A 21626-nucleotide genomic window follows, 5' to 3' on the forward strand; every position below is an offset into this window, starting at 1 on the left:
ATACACATAAAAGAGAAAAAAACCCATGTATGTGAAATTTAAAGAATAAAAATACACAGGTTAAGAATTATTAGAACATGATTAGCACTCTAGAAAGATCCTATGTGTTCCACAATCACATCTTCTGCCATCCAGGGGAAATGATTATCCTGACCTTCATCATAAATCATTCTCTTGTTTTTTAAGTTTTGCCACATAGGCCTATAAGCCTAAATCATATACAGTTTGGCTTCCCATCACCACTTTTTTATCCATGTTTGTATTCTTAAGTGGGCTAATTCTATTCTTTATAACTTGCTTCTTTTCTCAACATCGTGTTTCCGAGATTCATCCATATTGCATATAGGCCTAGTTCATCAAAGTATTCCAAAATATGACTATATGATGAACCATTTACCTGATACACTGTTGTTGAACATTTGATGAGTTTTAGTAACTTTTTTTTTCTAGTAATTTGTCCATTTCATAAACATTTTCAAGTTATTAGCCATACAGTTAATGACAATATCTCAACTTTTAAAAATATCTGCAAAATCTGGTCATGTTCCTTTTTAAATTTTTAGTATTGACTGTGTAATCATTTCAAGAGAAATTAGCCAATTTTAGTAACTTTTAAAGAACCAATTTTTGGCTGTTTTAGTCCTTTTCTGTTTTGATCTTTGTTATTTTTAATTTTACAAATTTGTGTTAGTTTTATTTGCTACCTTTTACTTTCTTTGGGTTTATTATGCAGGGATTTTTTTTCCCTAACTTCTTGTATGATGAATTATTTTTAAGTTTATTTACTTATTTTGAGAGACAGAGCATGTGTGTGAGTGGGGGAAGGGCAAAGAGGAAGAAAGAATCCCAAGCAAGCTCTGAGCTATCAGACTGGAGCCCCAAATAGGGCTCAATCTCAGGAACCGTGAGATCACAACCTGAGCCAAAATCAAGAGTCAAATGTTTAACTGAGCCATTGAGGTGCCCCTATGATGAATTCTTAGCTCATTAATTTTCAGCTTTTCCCCCCTCTAACATCTGTATTTAAAGTTATAAATTTCAGGGCTCTGCAATGGCAGAGGCTGACGGAACTCTCCCTCTCTCTCTAACCCTCCCTACTTGAGAGAGCTCACTCTCTCAAAAATAAATTAAAAAAAAAAAAACAACATAAAGTTATACTTTTCCCTCTTTATCTTTAGCTGCAGTCCCAAAGCTTTAATTAGTAGTATGTTAGTTATCATTTACTTCAAAAAATTTTACAGTTCCCATTATATTTTCTTTCACCTATGGGTTAGAAATGTATTTCAATTATTTCTAAGCATATGTGTATTTCTTCTTGTAATTCAATTTTTATTTTCATTTAATACTATGTTCTCAGCCACATAAAAATTTAAATTTGCTTTATCTTCCTGATAAATTGAACCTTTTATCAGTACAAAATGACCTAATGCTCTTATTGGTTTTAAAGTCTAATTTTCTCTAATGCTAGTTTAACATATTACATCTTTTTCTATCAATTCTGAACTCTTCTATAGTTTGTTTTAGCTTATCTCTTATAAACAGCTTACATTCTGTTCTGACAGTATATTTTTTTAAATGAGCATTTAGTAGTCCACTAATGTAATGACTCCTACATTCAGTTTTAAATCTACCATCTTATCCTGTATTTCTATTTGTATACCTATTTTTTCCACAAACACCTCCTTCTTGAGTTCTTTTGGGTTAAATATTTTTTTCCCCCTCCACTAGCTAGTACGTTAGTCTACTTTCTCTTCTTTCAGTGATTACCTTACAAATAACAGCATATAGGCAAATGTCTTGATAAGTTAATACATATCTTCATTCTCCTCTTAAAATAAGTACCTTAATATACTCATTATGCCCTATCCAATTTCTACACCAGTATTACTGTGTACTTTAACTATTTCTTAATTCAAACAGATTATATTACTGACTTATACAAAACATTTACTATTTTCTTTGCACTTTATTCCTTCATACATCACACCACCTCTGCCCTGCCCCCAACTCCCCCAATTCAGGCACCATTCTTCTAAAATACCTCTTTTAGAATTCCCTTCAATTCTGTTTCACTGACAGTAGCTTTGTTTCACCTCACCCTTGAAAGATTTCACTGGTGAAAAATTTTAAGTTGACAACTACTTTGCTTTAATACAATGAAAATTAACATTCCCACTGACCTCCACTGCTGTTGAGAAGTCAGCTGATAGTCTAATTGACATTCTTTTGAAAATAACATTTTTCTGTCTGAATGCTTGTAGCTCTTCTCTTTGTCTTTGATGTTCTGCAGTTTCACTATGATGTATCTAGGTCTGTTTTTTTTTTTTTTTTTTTTTTAATCCTAACTGGAATTGATTTTCTTTTTTTTTTTTTTAAACATTTATTTATTTTTGAGACAGAGAGAGACAGAGTGTGAACAGGGGAGGGGCAGAGAGAGAGGGAGACACAGAATCTGAAACAGGCTCCAGGCTCTGAGCTGTCAGCACAGAGCCCAACGCGGGGCTGGAACTCATGGACCGTGAGATCATGACCCGAGCCCTAGTCGGATGCTTAACCGACCGAGCCACCCAGGAGCCCCTGGAATTGATTTTCTTAATGCAATAGCTTTTCTTAACTATGGAAAATTTTCTGTCATTTTCTCTTCAAGTATTTTCTCTGTTCCACTTTCTACTTCTTTGGAGCTACAATTAAAAGCATTATCATATCCCCTCTATTCTCACATGCTGCATGTAGCCACCAGGTCTCTTTATTTCCTATATTCCATAATAGTTCTTCAGTTATTATCTTTCCTGACCTTGACATTTTTGAGGAGTACAGGTCCATTATTTAGATTTAACTTAAGTTTCTTCATAATTAGATTCACATTATATATTTTTGGCAAGAATACCAAAGACACATTTTTCTTCTTTAAGTGCATCACATCACACTGAAGGTACATAATATCCATTTGTCCTATTATTGGTTAACTTTGGTCATGTGGGTAAGGTGGTATCTGCCAGATTTTCTTTTTTTTTTTTTTTTTTTTTTTTCACTTGGAATTTATTTTTATTTCTTTTTAATTTTTTAATTTTTGAAGTTTATTTTTTTATTTTTATTTTTATTTTTTTATTTTTTTTTATTTTTAATATATGAAATTTACTGTCAAATTGGTTTCCATACAACACCCAGTGCTCATCCCAAAAGGTGCCCTCCTCAATACCCATCACCCACCCTGCCCTCCCTCCCACCCCCCATCAACCCTCAGTTTGTTCTCAGTTTTTAACAGTCTCTAATGCTTTGGCTCTCTCCCACTCTAACCTCTTTTCTTTTTTTTTCCTTCCCCTCCCCCATGGGTTTCTGTTATGTTTCTCAGGATCCACATAAGAGTGAAACCATATGGTATCTGTCTTTCTCTGTATGGCTTATTTCACTTAGCATCACACTCTCCAGTTCCATCCATGTTGCTACAAAAGGCCATATTTCATTTTTTCTCATTGCCACGTAGTATTCCATTGTGTATATAAACCACAGTTTCTTTATCCATTCATCAGTTGATGGACATTTAGGCTCTTTCCATAATTTGGCTATTGTTGAGAGTGCCGCTATAAACATTGGGGTACAGGTGCCCCTATGCATCAGTACTCCTGTATCCCTTGGATAAATTCCTAGCAGTGCTATTGCTGGGTCATAGGGTAGGTCTATTTTTAATTTTCTGAGGAACCTCCACACTGCTTTCCAGAGCGGCTGCACCAATTTGCATTCCCACCAACAGTGCAAGAGGGTTCCTGTTTCTCCACATCCTCTCCAGCATCTATAGTCTCCTGATTTCTTCATTTTGGCCACTCTGACTGGCGTGAGGTGGTATCTGAGTGTGGTTTTGATTTGTATTTCCCTGATAAGGAGCGACGTTGAACATCTTTTCATGTGCCTGTTGGCCATCCGGATGTCTTCTTTAGAGAAGTGTCTATTCATGTTTTCTGCCCATTTCTTCACTGGGTTATTTGTTTTTCGGGTGTGGAGTTTGATGAGCTCTTTATAGATTTTGGATACTAGCCCTTTGTCCGATGTGTCATTTGCAAATATCTTTTCCCATTCCGTTGGTTGCCTTTTAGTTTTGTTGGTTGTTTCCTTTGCTGTGCAGAAGCTTTTTATCTTCATAAGGTCCCAGTAATTCACTTTTGCTTTTAATTCCCTTGCCTTTGGGGATGTGCCGAGTAAGAGATTGCTACGGCTGAGGTCAGAGAGGTCTTTTCCTGCTTTCTCCTCTAAGGTTTTGATGGTTTCCTGTCTCACATTCAGGTCCTTTATCCATTTTGAGTTTATTTTTGTGAATGGTGTGAGAAAGTGGTCTAGTTTCAACCTTCTGCATGTTGCTGTCCAGTTCTCCCAGCACCATTTGTTAAAGAGACTGTCTTTTTTCCATTGGATGTTCTTTCCTGCTTTGTCAAATCGATCAACGTGATACATCACATTAACAAAAAAAAAGAGAAGAACCATATGATCCTGTCAATCGATGCAGAAAAGGCCTTTGACAAAATCCAGCACCCTTTCTTAATAAAAACCCTTGAGAAAGTCGGGATAGAAGGAACATACTTAAAGATCATAAAGGCCATTTATGAAAAGCCCACAGCTAACATCATCCTCAACGGGGAAAAACTGAGAGCTTTTTCCCTGAGATCAGGAACACGACAGGGATGCCCACTGTCACCGCTGCTGTTTAATATAGTGCTGGAAGTTCTAGCATCAGCAATCAGACAACAAAAGGAAATCAAAGGCATCAAAATTGGCAAAGATGAAGTCAAGCTTTCGCTTTTTGCAGATGACATGATATTATACATGGAAAATCCGACAGACTCCACCAAAAGTCTGCTAGAACTGATACATGAATTCAGCAAAGTTGCAGGATACAAAATCAATGTGCAGAAATCAGTTGCATTCTTATAAACTAACAATGAAGCAACAGAAAGACAAATGAAGAAACTGATCCCATTCACAATTGCACCAAGAAGCATAAAATACCTAGGAATAAATCTAACCAAAGATGTAAAAGATCTGCATGCTGAAAACTATAGAAAGCTTATGCAGGTAATTGAAGAAGATATAAAGAAATGGAAAGACATTCCCTGCTCATGGATTGGAAGAATAAATATTGTCAAAATGTCAATACTACCCAAAGCTATCTACACATTCAATGCAATCCCAATCAAAATTGCACCAGCATTCTTCTCGAAACTAGAACAAGCAATCCTAAAATTCATATGGAACCACAAAAGGCCCCGAATAGCCAAAGTAATTTTGAAGAAGAAGACCAAAGCAGGAGGCATCACAATCCCAGACTTTAGCCTCTACTACAAAGCTGTCATCATCAAGACAGCATGGTATTGGCATAAAAACAGACACATAGACCAATGGAATAGAATAGAAACCCCAGAACTAGACCCACAAACGTATGGCCAACTCATCTTTGACAAAGCAGGAAAGAACATCCAATGGAAAAAAGACAGTCTCTTTAACAAATGGTGCTGGGAGAACTGGACAGCAACATGCAGAAGGTTGAAACTAGACCACTTTCTCACACCATTCACAAAAATAAACTCAAAATGGATAAAGGACCTGAATGTGAGACAGGAAACCATCAAAACCTTAGAGGAGAAAGCAGGAAAAGACCTCTCTGACCTCAGCCGTAGCAATCTCTTACTCGGCACATCCCCAAAGGCAAGGGAATTAAAAGCAAAAGTGAATTACTGGGACCTTATGAAGATAAAAAGCTTCTGCACAGCAAAGGAAACAACCAACAAAACTAAAAGGCAACCAACGGAATGGGAAAAGATATTTGCAAATGACACATCGGACAAAGGGCTAGTATCCAAAATCTATAAAGAGCTCATCAAACTCCACACCCGAAAAACAAATAACCCAGTGAAGAAATGGGCAGAAAACATGAATAGACACTTCTCTAAAGAAGACATCCGGATGGCCAACAGGCACATGAAAAGATGTTCAACGTCGCTCCTTATCAGGGAAATACAAATCAAAACCACACTCAGATACCACCTCACGCCAGTCAGAGTGGCCAAAATGAAGAAATCAGGAGACTATAGATGCTGGAGAGGATGTGGAGAAACAGGAACCCTCTTGCACTGTTGGTGGGAATGCAAATTGGTGCAGCCGCTCTGGAAAGCAGTGTGGAGGTTCCTCAGAAAATTAAAAATAGACCTACCCTATGACCCAGCAATAGCACTGCTAGGAATTTATCCAAGGGATACAGGAGTACTGATGCATAGGGGCACCTGTACCCCAATGTTTATAGCGGCACTCTCAACAATAGCCAAATTATGGAAAGAGCCTAAATGTCCATCAACTGATGAATGGATAAAGAAATTGTGGTTTATATACACAATGGAATACTACGTGGCAATGAGAAAAAATGAAATATGGCCTTTTGTAGCAACATGGATGGAACTGGAGAGTGTGATGCTAAGTGAAATAAGCCATATAGAGAAAGACAGATACCATATGGTTTCACTCTTATGTGGATCCTGAGAAACATAACAGAAACCCATGGGTGAGGGGAAGGAAAAAAAAAAAAAAAAAAAAAGAGGTTAGAGTGGGAGAGAGCCAAAGCATAAGAGACTGTTAAAAACCGAGAACAAACTGAGGGTTGATGGGGGGTGGGAGGGAGGGCAGGGTGGGTGATGGGTATTGAGGAGGGCACCTTTTGGGATGAGCACTGGGTGTTGTATGGAAACCAATTTGACAGTAAATTTCATATATTAAAAAAAAAAAAAAAAAAAAAAAAAGATGTTTTTATTTCACAGAATATTTCTTTAACAATCTTTCTGTGACACTTAAACGTGACAACATACATAAATTTATGCATATATGTGGTAGCTAAAATATAATTTGTACTGGTCAGAAACGCTATGATATTGCACATGGTACAACACCGGTGTCCCCTGCCTCATTCATGGCAATTTGGGGAGTACACATAAACTATATTTAGGTCTATTTCCCCAAAGAGGAGTGAATTAATTCAGCTATTTCTTTTCTTTCTTAAATATGCACTTTCTTACATTAATTGTGTGGTAGGAAAAAACATGAGTTGTAGCACCAAATAAATCTGCATTTGAAGTCCAGTTTATCATATTCTGTTATTTGAACAGTTTACTTAACCTCACACCCATTCTACTTTCTGGCACATAAGAAATATCACTCAAGGATTATTTATTAGCTTTCCTTCTGTGAAACTGAAATCTGATTGACGTTTACTAGATAATGAGAGTTGGGTTTTCAGGAAAACAGTCATACAGATAGATCTACAAAAGCTATGTGTTTAGAATATTTCCTGGAACACAATTATGTCCTTGATCAAATTAGTTTATTTCCATTCTTGGAATTCCCACATAATTTGAGGTGTATGTGAATTTGCAAACCTTCCTGAGCCTCCACGAGGGTTCCTTAATTGCTTTATACACTGTCCCCTTGGGAAACATCATCCTGTTGGCTTCACAAAGGTCAGCAGGAGCACAGGCAGATTTGAAAATAACTTAAAAGCCCTGAACTGCCTCTCCCCTTTAGATAATTTCCTTAGAACATTAGTTCTTTGAACACAGACCTGATTGCAGAAAATGTCTCTTCCTCAGCAAGAAAACTCCAAATCCCATTCAATCTTCACCTACCACATTCCAGGGATGGGGGTGGGGGGGATGCCAGGGGGTAGGGAGAAGGAATTAAATACTTTACGGAAAAATGTTAGTGTGTATACGCATGCACACATACGCATGATTTCTTCTTTTAAAAACATAATGAGGGGGGGCGCCTGGGTGGCTCAGTAAGTTAAGCGTCTGACTCTTGGTTTCAGCTCAGGTCATGATCTCACGGTTAGCGACTTTGAACCCCACAACAGGCTCCATGATGACAGCTAGGCACCTGCTTGGGATTCTCTCTCTCCTTCTCCCTTGTTTGCACTCTTACACTCCCTCTCTCAAATAAACAAAAAAAGTTTAAAAATGTAAACATAATGAGGGTATTGTATAAATTAATGTTGTCACATCGTAAAGTTTAAAAATCTCTGTACAACATGAAGAAAGAAAAAAAGTCTCTGCCTTCAGCAGTCTGGAAAGCTGTTAAGAACAGGCCCTGTGTGGAGCTTAGACTGCTGTCAACATTCAGGGAATGATCATGTCTTCTGTGATATCATTAACTCCCAGGTGGATGAGGAAGGGAAGCAGCCCTGTTCTTGAAATTTTCAATTGCTTTTTCTGTTTTTCTTTCTTGGTTTATCCACATCCATCTCGGTCCCCAAAGACACTGCATGTCAGATAGTACAAGGAATAATTTTCAACTAGCTTCTTTGCTGTCTTAGAAGAAACTTTTTGCTGTTTTGTTTCCTTTGGGTTTGGTCACTTTTTCTTGGTCTTGAGCTTTCTATCAAGGGAGTGAGTATGTCATAGTTCCAGTCCATATAATCTCTGTAGAGTGAAAGATGGGACCTACAACACTTTTCTCTAAGCTGAAGGCTTGCTCTGTTGTGGCATATTGTTTATTCATTATGGAGGCTGAAGTCCAAGATCAGGGGTCCTTCTCTAGACAGCAGACTTCTGGCTGTGTCCTCACAAGGAGGAAGGCTCTTTGAGTCTTTTAAGATGTTCCATTGTTACCTTCTGTTGTTTTTGAAAAGCCTAGTGCAGGTCAGATTACTTTGCTCTTTTAAGTTATTTGGTCTTTTTGCCTAGAAAATTTGAGGATTTCCTATAGGACCTAAAGTCATGTTTGAAATCAAACAGTTTTAGTATGATATGTCTTGGGATGAATTATTTGGAGTTAATCTTACCAGTTACCTGGTAGGCCCCTTCAATATGTAGAATTAGCTCTTCTTTTTTTCCCCCAATAACTGTTTTCTTGGATAACAGTGTTGAGTGTTAGCTACACCCTATTGTTCTGTTTTCTTCTTTAAAGACTCCATTTACACATATGGCTATTTCCTTTTTGCTTACCTTCCATTTCAGCTATTTTCTAATTCTTTATATTCCTTGGATGTTTTCTGCCTTTCTTTCATATCCCTGATTAAATTTTCATTTGAGTGTATTTTTCTTGGGCACCTTGTAATTTAGTCAACTCTAAATTTATTTTTTCTTTCATTTCTCTCCTGCATTCAATTTATTCTTTTCATTCATTTCTGGCTTTTACTCTACTTCTTTTTAACACCTGAGTATCTTATGCAGGGTTTTTGTTTTTTTTTTTTAATAGCTCCAAATGTTTGTCTATTTAATCCAGTTTGGATTAAAATTAAAATTTCCTTCTGCTTCAGGGGTGCCTGGGTGGCTCAGTTGGTTAAGCGTCTGGCTCAGGTTATGATCTCACAGTTCGTAGGTTCCAGCTCTACTTCAGGGTTAGCTCTGTGCTAACACCTCAGAGCCTGGAGCCTGCTTTGGATTCTATGTCTCCCTCTCTCTCTCTCTCTCTCTCTCTGCCCCTCCCCTGCTCACGTGCTCTCTCTCTCTCTCTCTCTCTCTCTCTCAAAAATAAACATTAAAAAATTTCCTTCTGATTCAGTTGTTTCTTGTGCAAAGGGTGTATCAGCTAAAGTTTTTCAATGCTGTTTTCTAGTAGTAACTTTATAAAGACTTGTACCAAAGTTTCCTTTTCCTTTCTTTCATTTAGTAAATTTGGACTTTAAAAGATTTCCAGTCCAGTGGAGGCCTCTTTTGTCAATGTACCAAAGTCCCATTTCTTTCCTGAATTTCCTTTTTCTTTTTTGGTGGTGACATTGGTAGGAGACTGGGTATGAGAACTTTGATTTTGTTTTTTCTTTTCTTTTAGAAGATCATTTTGTTTTTACTTCCTATACCTTTCACCACCCAATCACCAAGACTATCATTCCTTTTTTGCCTTTTTATTCTCCAGAATCCTACCTTCAAAGACTACCTACTCATGTCATGTACACACTTTCATGTTCTATCCTATAGTCAGTTCTCTGACGTACAAGGAAGGTCAGAAAGGTCAGAATGACCAACTTTCTCAGTATATTCACAACCTGGCAATGGTTTTATCTGATGACTGATGTCACCTATCTGATGACTACTGCTAGCTCCCTTCTTCTCTTCTCCAAGTTGTTTTGCAGACTGCCCTTGCTTCCTATAAAGTTTTATGGTAGAGCTTTGGTGGTTTTTACCTTTAACTTAAAACCCTTTTATCACTCCTATCCTGTAGTTAAGCTATCAACATGTTGGTGTGGTTTTATTTGTTCTTGCTGTTCTATATTTTGGGGGAGTTACTTGGGAAGATTTAGGTGTAAGCATTCACCCAATGTCCATGGCTGCTTAGAAGTCACTGGTTGAAATTTTTACTACAATCCAGGCAACACCAACTCAGGCTATAAACCTGAGGGCTGGCTTGCAATAACAAATACACTGAAGCAATTTCAAACTGCAAAATATTAGAGTAAAGGGCTATTTTCCTTATAAATTTAGTTGAGGTCCTAGTTCCTCTTTTGGGGGGCCCAGAACTAAGGGCAGCTAGTGTATTAGTAGGGTACCAACTTGGGTCGACTCTGACTTTGTCTTCTTGTACCTTCTACGTACAAAAGCTAATGTTCAAGTTTACACAATTTAGCAACTGTCTGTAAGGTCATGGGGCAGCTTCAGTCTTCAGCTGACGTGAGTTCCCATCTACATTCAGTATTTGGCCTCAGGACTTCTCACTTTCTACAAGCTCACTAAAACATGCAAATGTTTATTGTATGATGATACCCAGTATGATTAGATTATTTTTTCAGCAGGAAGGTTAAAATGTCTTACTATTAGGCATGGCAAATTTGAACCTGAATTTAAAAATAAAATAGCCTTCAAAATCTGTGAATGATATCAATTACTTTTTACTTGTACTACAAAAAATTAAATGCCTTCAGATTTTCATTATTTTAAGACAAGTAAGTCTGGTTACTATATAAAATGAATAACATATAAATAATTTAGGTCAAACAATAAATATTACTATGCAAATTTCTACAATATAATATTTTAAAATTACACCTACTATATGAAAACTAACAGCAACAAGTACGAACCTGCACTATATGTGGTCTATATGTTCAAGTCTGAAATTGGTAAAATAAGAATTGTAAAGAAATATAAAATCCTTAAAAACAATAAGCTTTACAGAAAATGGAAAAACTGATATTTACCATGTCAATGAAACAAAATATGCTGGCAAATGATCAAAGGAAAAAAAAATCCTGAGACTGTAATACTGAAATCTCACCAAAGAAAGCTGAACTCTACTGAAAAGCCAAACTGCAAGCAAAAAAGAATTTTTTTACTTGATTATAAGATATGTTAAGTTTATACTTAAATTTACCGCTGAAATAATAAACTGAAAATAAATATAACACCTGTAAACTCGTAAAAGTATGTTTGTTATTAGAATGAGATAGTAGCACCCAAACCCCAAATTGTGGACAATCAGAAAATTCTGAAATCCATTAAAATCAAAGACATTTTCATATAACATAAACAATTTTAAATATCATTTCACGATGAATTCTTTGTTCTTACTTCTGCCTGTGAATATTTCTTATTTTCTACTAATCCACAACAGCTGAATAAATAAATCCCCATTCTGAAAGATTTGGCCCAAAATGAGGTCAAAGAAAATTTCTCATGCTCTCCTTAGCGCTTTCTTCCTCCTTCCTTGAAATAAGATGCCATAAAATTCTTTAATAAAAACCTATTTTAGGAGTGCCTGGGTGGCTCAGTGGGTTAAGCTTCCGACTTTGGCTCAGGTCATGATCTCGCGGTTTCTGAGTTTGAGCCCCGCCATCGGGCTCTGTGCTGAGCTCAGAGCCTGGAACCTGCTTCGGATTCTGTGTCTCGCTCTCTCTCTGCCCCTCCCCTGCTCACGCTTTGTCTAAAAAATAAATAAAACATTAAAAAAAACCAAAAACAAACCTATTATATTTCTCTTCAAATCTAAATCTGCCATATTTCCTAACTTGTTTCCTGGATTACTAGACAGTATGAAATATTTTAGCCCAAAAGATTCTTGATAGGAAAACAACAAAAAACTTGCGAAAATGAGTCAAATCTTGCACTTCTCCGAGATGTTTCATATTACCACTTTAGGGTTAAAAATATAGTAGGTATTTAGGACTCAACTAATGATGTGTTTGGTGGTGGTGGTTGTTTTATTATAAACAAGAAACTTTGTAACATTTTTCTTGGCTAAAACCACTGCATAAATTCAATTTAAGAGTTAGGAACAATAATTAACACATCAATCTGACAACTTACCTCTGAAAGAGACCATTTACTTCTGTGGTCTAGAAGATGAATGAGTAGAACCCATAATTCTTTAATACATGGACATGGGCAGTGGTGACTCATTAATGCTTCAGAAGGCCTGACCTGTAGGGAAGAACCAAAATGAGTTCTTTAAAAGAGAATTTTATATGCCACATACCTCGTTCCAAATGTTTTAAAAGAATGATTTAGATGACTTAACACTGATGTTCAATTACATAAATTGTTTATGAAAAATGTGCCATTCCATTAAATTTTAAAATAAATCCCCATTTTAAAACCAAAAGTATACAATGAACTTCATTTTCAACTTTTAAAAAAGTTTGCTTTAATCACTGATGTTCAGCAAACTTTTCCCGTAAAGGGCTAGATAGTAAATACTTCAGGGAGATATAGTCCTTGTCACAACTACTCAACTCTGCCATTATTATGCAACATCACTCATAAATAATAGACTTAAAAAAAAAAAAGGTGGGCTGTGCTCAGTAAAATTTTATTTATAAAACCAGACAATGAGCTAGATATGGGCTCAGGGCATTGATTTCCTAACTCTGATCTATTTCATCAGCCACAACAGAAAAACTTTTAATAAAATGATTAGAAAACAAATTTAATCCATTGTAAAGCAAATTAAAAAATTTTTACAAGTCAGAATAAATACAATTGTTGGGGACCTATAAAGGTTAAGCAATTTTAGATTAAGTATGTTTTTATCAAATATACCCTCAATGGTCCTACATAATGCAGAGTATATACACTATACTTGCAAGTACAGCTAGACTTCAGAAATTGATTATGCAATCACTACTTCACATATACTATATTCATGTTTCTAATGTAATACGGAGTAAAAGATAAAGTATTACTAACCCCTATTTGGTTAATCCACTAATTACATTAGTTGTAAAATTATGTAGACTAGACTTAAAAGACTTTGGTAATACATAAAACACAATCTAAATTATAAAAAATTATAAATCCTCATTTCCTATAAGATTTGTGCTAAAAATCTGAAATAACTGATAATGATCTAAAAATTTCCATTGCTAGCAAATGAGTAGCTATATAGCACCTTTAAATCATTGTCTGCATTAAACACTGTTAGACACAATTTAGTAAAAACAAGTAATTCTCCCCATGATTCTAGACCTTTTTTTTTTTTTTTAAACCTTAGGTTTATTTATTTTTTTTTTTTAATTTTTTTTTTGTTTAACGTTTATTTATTTTTGAGACAGAGAGAGACAGCATGAACGGGGGAGGGGCAGAGAGAGAGAGGGAGACACAGAATCGGAAGCAGGCTCCAGGCTCTGAGCCATCAGCCCAGAGCACGACGCGGGGCTCGAACTCACGGAACATGAGATCATGACCTGAGCTGAAGTCGGACGCTTAACCGACTGAGCCACCCAGGCGCCCCTAGACCTTTTTTGAAAACAAATAAAATTTCCCTTTACAATTGTTCACTAATTTTAGTTAACTACTCATTTATTGTATTATGTAACAATACATGTATTATTAAAGGGCTGGACTCTCCTACTGGAACAGAAGTTAAATGTACAGTTATTGTCATAAACATCTTGTTTTTATTTATTTTTGACAAGATGGAAAATTAAAAAAAAACAAAAAACCGCCTCTGAAACATTAATTTCAGCCTGTACTAAATGTTTAAATCAAATTATTTTCCCAGTCAACTCCCAGATAGTAATAAATATAAAATTAGGAGAGTTAACAAGTAAACAATTTCAGTTTAAATTCTTATAAACTACACACATTAAGCAGTATTTCCATTAAGTATCAAAAATACAAATAAACTCTTAAAGCATTACCTTGTCATACCTGTTGAGTGACAGGCTTATTAAATCACAAAGAAGATTTTCACAATGTTCTTCAAATAGGCTGACGTTAGTTAAATTGTCTCCTGCCAGATTCATAAACTGATGACCATATATAACTTGCTCTAAAAATATAATAAAATATATTTTTTTAAAACTAAAGTAGATTTTACTAATTCAGAAGAAGGAAAAAAACTATAGACCTTTCAACTGACTTACGACAAAACTGTAACACATAGTGTTAAAAGCAAGTTTCTTTGGAAATAAGTTAAATTTGAGGACAATTCCTTTCTTATATGATCACTAATAAACATTACCTAAAAAAGTTTTCAGTTCTCTCAAGTACCACTTAATAGACTTCTCTTTTCTTAATGTGGCCTTCTTTTTTTATAAAAAAATTTTTTTTTAACGTTTATTTATTTTTGAGACAGAGAGAGACAGAGCATGAATGAGGGAGGGTCAGAGAGAGGGAGACACAGAATCTGAAACAGGCTCCAGGCTCTGAGCTGTCAGCACAGAGCCCGATGCGGGGCTCGAACTCACGGACCGCAAGATCATGACCTGAGCCGAAGTCGGCCGCTTAACCAACTGAGCCACCCAGGCACCCCTCTGTGTGGCCTTCTTTAAAAAGCAACAATGCAACATCATTTAAGGAAAAAAAAAAAATAGAGGGGAAACACTAAAAATCTTCACCAATATTTCTAACCAATCAATACTTTAAAACATTTAACAAATGCTGATAAACTAATCGCATACAATTGTTTCGTGGTATTGCTAGAGAAAACCAAGGTAACAGGTAAGTATACCTTAGAATATTGCTGTAAGGAAATATTTGAAATACAAAGTCCACATGAGAGAATAAATTATGTATTTGTATACATGTTTGCATGTGTATATATGTAAGTGTACACACATGTATATACATTTGTGTATTTTTTAATTAGTTCATTGAAAAGCAGGTATTGAGATAATGGATGTCTTTATAACATAAGTAATTGATAATTCACAAATAATTACAAAATATTGCCAAGTTGTTAATGGAATCTAAAGATACCAGAGAGCAAGACCAAGAAATAAACAGGCAATATATGAAGTAAAAAAGTATCATCCATGATATAGATAAGCTCCTAATTTTTTAAAAAAGAAACATTAACAAAAAACAATAATGAAATATAAAAAAAAAGCAATAAAATTATGTAAAGATGTTCAACTTCACTGGTACTCAGAAAACTGCAAAACAGATTCAGTATTTTTCATGTATTAGTTGCCAAAAAATAAAAATAACTGATAATATCCACTACTGACAAAAGTGTGAGGCAAAGGCACGCTCATCATTAGTGTACATAAATTGGGGAAAACTATGGCAACTGAGCGTTTTCAATATTAAAGCTGAAGGCGAGGGCGCCTAGGTGGCTTACACAGTTAAGTGTTCGACTCTTGATTTTGGCTCAGGTGATGATCTCACGGTTCATGGGATCAAGCTCCACATTGAGCTCTGTGCTGATGGTGCGCAGCCTGCTTGGGAATCTCTCCCTCTGCACCTCTCCCACTCTCTCTCTCAAAATAAATAAACAAACTTAAAAAAAAAAAAAAAAGCTGAATGTGCCACTCTAATTCTAAGAATCTATTCTACAGAATAACTTGTACATGTATTCAAAGATGTATATATATATATATATATACATACATATATATATATATACACACAAGGATCTTCTGTGAAATATCATTTGTAGTATCAAAGAAATAGAAATAACTGAAATATTAAATAGACTTGGCTAAATAAATTGTGACAGAGCCATAACATATAGGCCTTAAATGAATAAAGTAGAGCTATATGTACTAACATGAACAGATCTCTAAAAACTATTAAATAAAACATTATACAAAACACTATGACAATACTAATTGTGATTAGTTAGAAACAAAGACAAAAATTCTACCCATGAGTTTCTATATATGTATACCAACAGAGAGTAAGTATGGAAAGATAAATGGGCCAAACTGTTCTCTTGAAAAAAGGAATAAGACTTTGACTTTTTACTTTGGTTACTATTTGAGTTAAAATTTTAAAAACTTAAAAAACCCAGAAAGCACTTATTACCTGTAATTTTAGCTCCTGAAACCAATATTACATTGTATGTTAACTAAAATGAAAAAAAAAAAAAAAAATCACCTATAATTTAAAAAAAAAATAAAGGCTTAGATTTAAAAAAGAACATAAATTAGGAATTCATAAACTTACTCAATTTTTCACCAAGCATGTGAAGAATTTCTAGCACCAGCCAATGGATATCTAAGTGGAGATGTAATAAATGCCATGATGGTGGAAAAAGCTGTGAATGACATTATCAACTGTGACTGAGAATTCGTAGTACTTTACTAGGTATTTTATAGCATGTCACAACACTCCTCCGTAAGCACAAGGATAAAGAACCAATTAACTACCCACTACTCAAAAGCTCAGGGAAAAACTCTGTCTTGCTCTTTAGAGGACTCTTTCACTAGAGTTCTTTGAAAGCATATTTTCTTCTGATACTTTAGGACAGACTCACCTTGGGGCTGCTTAACAGACTTATATTAAAGGTCCCTTCCAACCAATCTCTGATTTTACTATAGCTGCAAGGCAGTAAAATAATTTTTTAACCACTTATTTTCATCATTTTGTTTTAGACTTTCCTATAAAATATTTTAACAGGAGAACTTTAGACTATCATACAGACCCTAATGAGATGCTCATTAAGAAACTGAAGTTAAAAGCAGTGAAGAAATTTACCTTTCAACTCATGCATTAAGATTCAAATCTAATTCTATCTGATACAAAAGCCAGTGCCCTTAACTACTCTGCTGTAGTAGGGTTGTCAATAACCTCCCTCCAGCCAATACTTGGTACCACCTTAAAAATAAATACAATATACATGTTCTATTAAGAGAACAAGGAAGGGGCACCTGACTGGCTCAGTTGGTAGAACTTGAAACTTTTGATCTTGGGGTTGTGAGTTCAAGCCCCACATTGGGTGTAGAGATAACTTTAAAAAAATAAAACCTTTAAAAAAAGGGGGAAGAGAACAAAGAAGAATTACAGAGAGGGACTTGCCGTATCAACTATGCAAACAAAACAAAATGCTATACTAATAAAACAGTATTGGCTCAGGAATAGATAATAAATAAACAGAAAAACAGACAAACAGAAAAAATAGGCAAAAGAGAAATAGATAAACCTGGTATCTTAAATCAGTGGGGAAAGCATGGGCCATTCAATAAAAGACCATTTATTAACTTATTCATTTGCAAGAAACTAAAGTTAGACTTCCCACCTCACAGCGTATTTTTAAAAAAGAGATGAATTAAAAAGATGAATGTTAGGGGCGCCTGGGTGGCTCAGTCGGTTAAGCGGCCGACTTCGGCTCAGGTCACGATCTCGCGGTCCGTGGGTTCGAGCCCCGCGTCGGGCCCTGTGCTGACAGCTCAGAGCCTGGAGCCTGTTTCAGATTCTGTGTCTCCCTCTTTCTCTGACCCTCCCCTGTTCATGCTCTCTGTCTCAAAAATAAATAAATGTTAAAAAAAAAAAAATTAAAAAAAAAAGATGAATGTTAAAAAAAAGTATATTTTTAACAATAGCACAGAGATGATACACATGAAAAACCTGACAAATATAATTATATACAAAACTGCAACCATCTACCTAGCAAGGCAGCTTAATTGTCGAAAATAAAAAGTGAACTGATGAAAATATCTATAATATGTAATACCCGCATTTCTAATAAAAAAAGTATCTCTAATAAAAAAAGTTCCTAGAAAGTAATAAAAGACAGATGCTTAACAAAAATAGCAATTAAATCAACACTTCTCATATATAAGATAGGTAAAATCCAAAAAACATAGTCATGAAAGATATTACTTTGTAAGATTTTTTTGTTATTGTTTCAGAAAACAAAAAGTACTTTAGTGTACGATTTTTTGTTTACATGTTGAAGACTACATTGCCCTGCTTTAAAAATTCAGTCTTCTGATCTTCAAATAACCTTTCTTTTCACATTTGCCTAATTAAAAAGCCTATGAATGGCAAAACTTAGCTTGAGAACCTTTCTTTGGACACAGTCTTTATTTCTGCTGCTAGATAAATTATTTTTATTTTATGCACTTGATGAATATTCAGAAAATATAAACCAGTCCAATTTATAGAGGCCAAAATGAAGGAAAAATATCCCTCCTTCCATAATCTATCCATGAATTTTCATTAAGTGACATGATTAAAAGCAATTATCTATTTGCTTTCTACAGATTAGACAGATTAACCTGGGAATTCAATTGGGACTCTATTTACTTTTAATATTAAATATATTGGTCCCTGATAAGAAGAGTGCATTTTTTTTGTTATTGTTCTATTTCATAGAAATATATAAACATTTATTTGTACATTACATTTTGGCAAAGTTACATTCCTAAAAATAATGTTATTCAAACTGGTAGAGTCAAACAGAATGAAAGAAGTTGAGATTTCAGGGAATATTCCATAGGGAATTACAACTTGCCATTCATATAAGCTCACATTTTCCTATGAAGAATTTGTTAATTACATCTATAAACTGGGTCATGCTATCAGTACAAATTTTTAAAAACCAAACTTCAGGGGCGCCTAGGTGGCTCAGTCAGTTGGGTTCGGCTCAGGTCATGATCTCACTGTGTTGGGATCGAGCCCAAGTCTGGATCCGCACTGCATGCATGTGCACGCTCTCTCAAAATAAATAAGCTTAAAAACAAACAAACAAAAACCCCAAACTTCATTAGGGATGATTACCACAGGTTGAAAAAAAGGGCACAATCAAAACAATCTTAAATCCTATTTCAGAAGGTTTCAAAGAACAGACATTATGATACAGTTTTGAAAGTGTAACTTGTATAAGGTGATCTTGAATCTTACTGTAATATAAACTAGGGTTTGCCCAAGCCTTTATCAATGGGAAAAATGATACAAATTTTTAAAAATGGAGGTTATTTTATTTGCTTTGAAACTTTTACACATTTGCACGTTATAAATTGGAATTGAGAATAGCTATCACCGATTTAGTGTATATTATATTCTAAGCACTTTAATTTTAATGTACTTAATTGTCCTAAATAACTCTAGGAAGCTTTATCAGTTATACAATGGGGAGACTGAGTCGAGAGGTGTTACATGCCCAATGGCACATAATTAAAAAGAGGAGCCAGAATTTCAACTCAGGGAGTCTGGGCTGCACTCTTGACTAATTTCCCTCATTCTTGAATGAATACTCTTTGTGTGAAGAAAAAACTGATGATTTAAAAATTAAATAAAACAAGTCAAACCTTAATCTGGTTTTGATTTACAAATGCTCCTAGATTAATATTGGGAAGTTCAGATAGATGTCCAACATATAAGAGTAATCCATGAAGCTCATCAACCAACACAGAGGGAAACTGTGCCTCCAAAGTCTCATAGGGATGGACAGGAACATGACTCTCAGCATTCTGTACTTTCAGGTACCTAAAAAACAATTACATACATAAATAACCAGAGTCTGGATGAACCTGAACTCAGAAATTCATGCGGTGATCAAGATACTCTTTTGATATCCTACCTAAAGATGAAAACTTTAACATAATGAAGAAATGTCACACACTGCTGCCTAATATTGTCTGCTTTGCTGTGTAGAATTGATATCTTCCCTGAAACAAAATAGATAAGTGTTATCATAGTTTAAATAACTGATCAGTGGGCAGTGACCAAAAAAAAGTTTTGTAAGCCATACAAGCAGCAATTCATCGTTTGTGATTTCATCCCTTCAAAATTCATCACTATCATACATTCTGATTCCCACCAAAAATAATTACCACTTTCCGCTCCCTGAATTTGTTTTAACATACCTCAGTGATTTTGTTTATACAGTTGTCTCTACCTGGAACTCCTCCTGTCCCCACAACTTTTGCCTACCTATTTTTTCCTCATCTTTGTAGACCAAGATCCGGCATCACTCTGTGACAGGCACACTAATAGATGAAGCCCCTGGCTCCACCGCAGCTTATACAGGCCACTATGACTACACTTTTCCATGTACCACACTTATCTATGCTCGTGTGTCTGTATGTCCTACCAACTGCAAACTCCTCAGCAGCATATTTTTCCACTTTGATTCATTATCACCTTACACAGTACCTGGCATGCAGCAGGGACTCAGGTGATAAATAATACTCAACATTTACTGGGCACATACCGAGAAACAAAACAAAACAGCCCTGACAGCTGATAGCTAACAACTAGGTCATGAAGTTCCCTACTGAAATTAAAGTTTCCATAAAATATCAACAATAATCAGACAGGGCCACTCTGTGATTACAGTGAAACAAGACAAAAACAAAACCTCTCTGTAATCATGTCTGAATACAGAAACAAGGCACTATGCAATCACAGAAAAACAAAATACAAAAACAAACTCCTCTTGCAGCTAACATGACTCCTGCTTCTTTACTAATTAGAACCCTCTCTAGCCTTTCTTTGTCCCATCTCCTAGACAAAAATTAACACATTTAATTGATGACACTCTCCCTGCTTAACAGCATCCAATCCAAAATAAAGTCCAAGCCCTCTTAAACTCTACTCCAAATCAGCCAATAGAGTGTAAACCCTATCACAAGCCCCTCCCTATTCTCTGAGAAGCCCCAACTGTTCCTCATGATCAGTAAGCTACTAAACCCTTCATTGACCAAAGGTGTGTTCCAGGTGATCTTTAGTTGGTGGGCATCACTAACAACAGATGTTAGCCTAAGCACTTCACATCCGGGATACCATTTAATCCTCACAAGAACTCAATGAGGTGGGAACTAGTACCTGGAACTAGTACCTGGTGTGAGACCAACAGTTAACTAGGATTGGAACCTGGGCTGACCACAGTGCCATGATTCTAATGACTACACTGTACCAAAACTGACAAAAAGGAGAAGCAGCTAGCCTGCGTTAAACCATACTGCCCTTCAATTCTCTTCACTCCCTTTACTATACTGAACCCTCCAAATCAGTAATCCATTAAGGTCAAAAACAAACAGAAAGAAAACAGCATGAAGTCTGCTGATTTCTCTTATAAGCTCTCCATCCCACTCCCCACCCTCAAAGCAAGTTGCTAATTCACTTCAGAACTGTTTAGTCTTAAATCAATTTTATCACAAATATGGAAAAATACTATAAATCTCAGCTACAACAAAATTTAAGTGTCATATTTTTTCTGAACACCAAACACTATCCTGAACCTCTAATCTAATGGTTCTTCCTCTGTATTATTATGATATCCCAATAATGCATCATAGACAGATGTGCAATTCACTGTAATGGGAGTACCATTCCTTTTTGCCATTAAACATACTTAAAACTTACCAAAATCACAGCTGGCCTGTAATAAGGTTTCCAAGTTGTATAGCTGTTGCCTAATTTTAAAAAATTGAAGGTGAGAGTTAATTTCCTCACAGTTTAAAGCATGTAACAGTTAAAGGCATAATGTTTCTA

The 21626-nt window shown here is 35.5% G+C and overlaps 1 protein-coding gene across 11 annotated transcripts in view; it reads right to left on the reverse strand.

Annotated features, from left to right (window-relative positions):
- MMS22L (MMS22 like, DNA repair protein) overlaps positions 1–21626 on the reverse strand; it is a 161964-nt gene that overhangs the window by 103984 nt on the left and 36354 nt on the right. For 8 of the 11 annotated variants that reach the window (XM_042939391.1, XM_042939390.1, XM_042939389.1 and 5 more), the window contains 6 exons: positions 21498–21547; positions 19711–19798; positions 19439–19616; positions 16353–16443; positions 14102–14232; positions 12270–12383 (listed from right to left, as the gene is read on the reverse strand). In XM_042939391.1, coding sequence (XP_042795325.1) covers positions 12270–12383; positions 14102–14232; positions 16353–16443; positions 19439–19616; positions 19711–19798; positions 21498–21547 — 652 coding nt within the window. Of the gene's footprint in view, positions 1–12269; positions 12384–14101; positions 14233–16211; positions 16255–16352; positions 16444–19438; positions 19617–19710; positions 19799–21497; positions 21548–21626 lie in introns of those variants that run through there. The other 3 variants (XM_042939398.1, XM_042939397.1, XM_042939399.1) reach the window with 3 other exon arrangements.

This window comes from Panthera leo, chromosome B2 (genome assembly GCF_018350215.1).
Source record: "Panthera leo isolate Ple1 chromosome B2, P.leo_Ple1_pat1.1, whole genome shotgun sequence".
NCBI lineage: Eukaryota > Metazoa > Chordata > Mammalia > Carnivora > Felidae > Panthera > Panthera leo.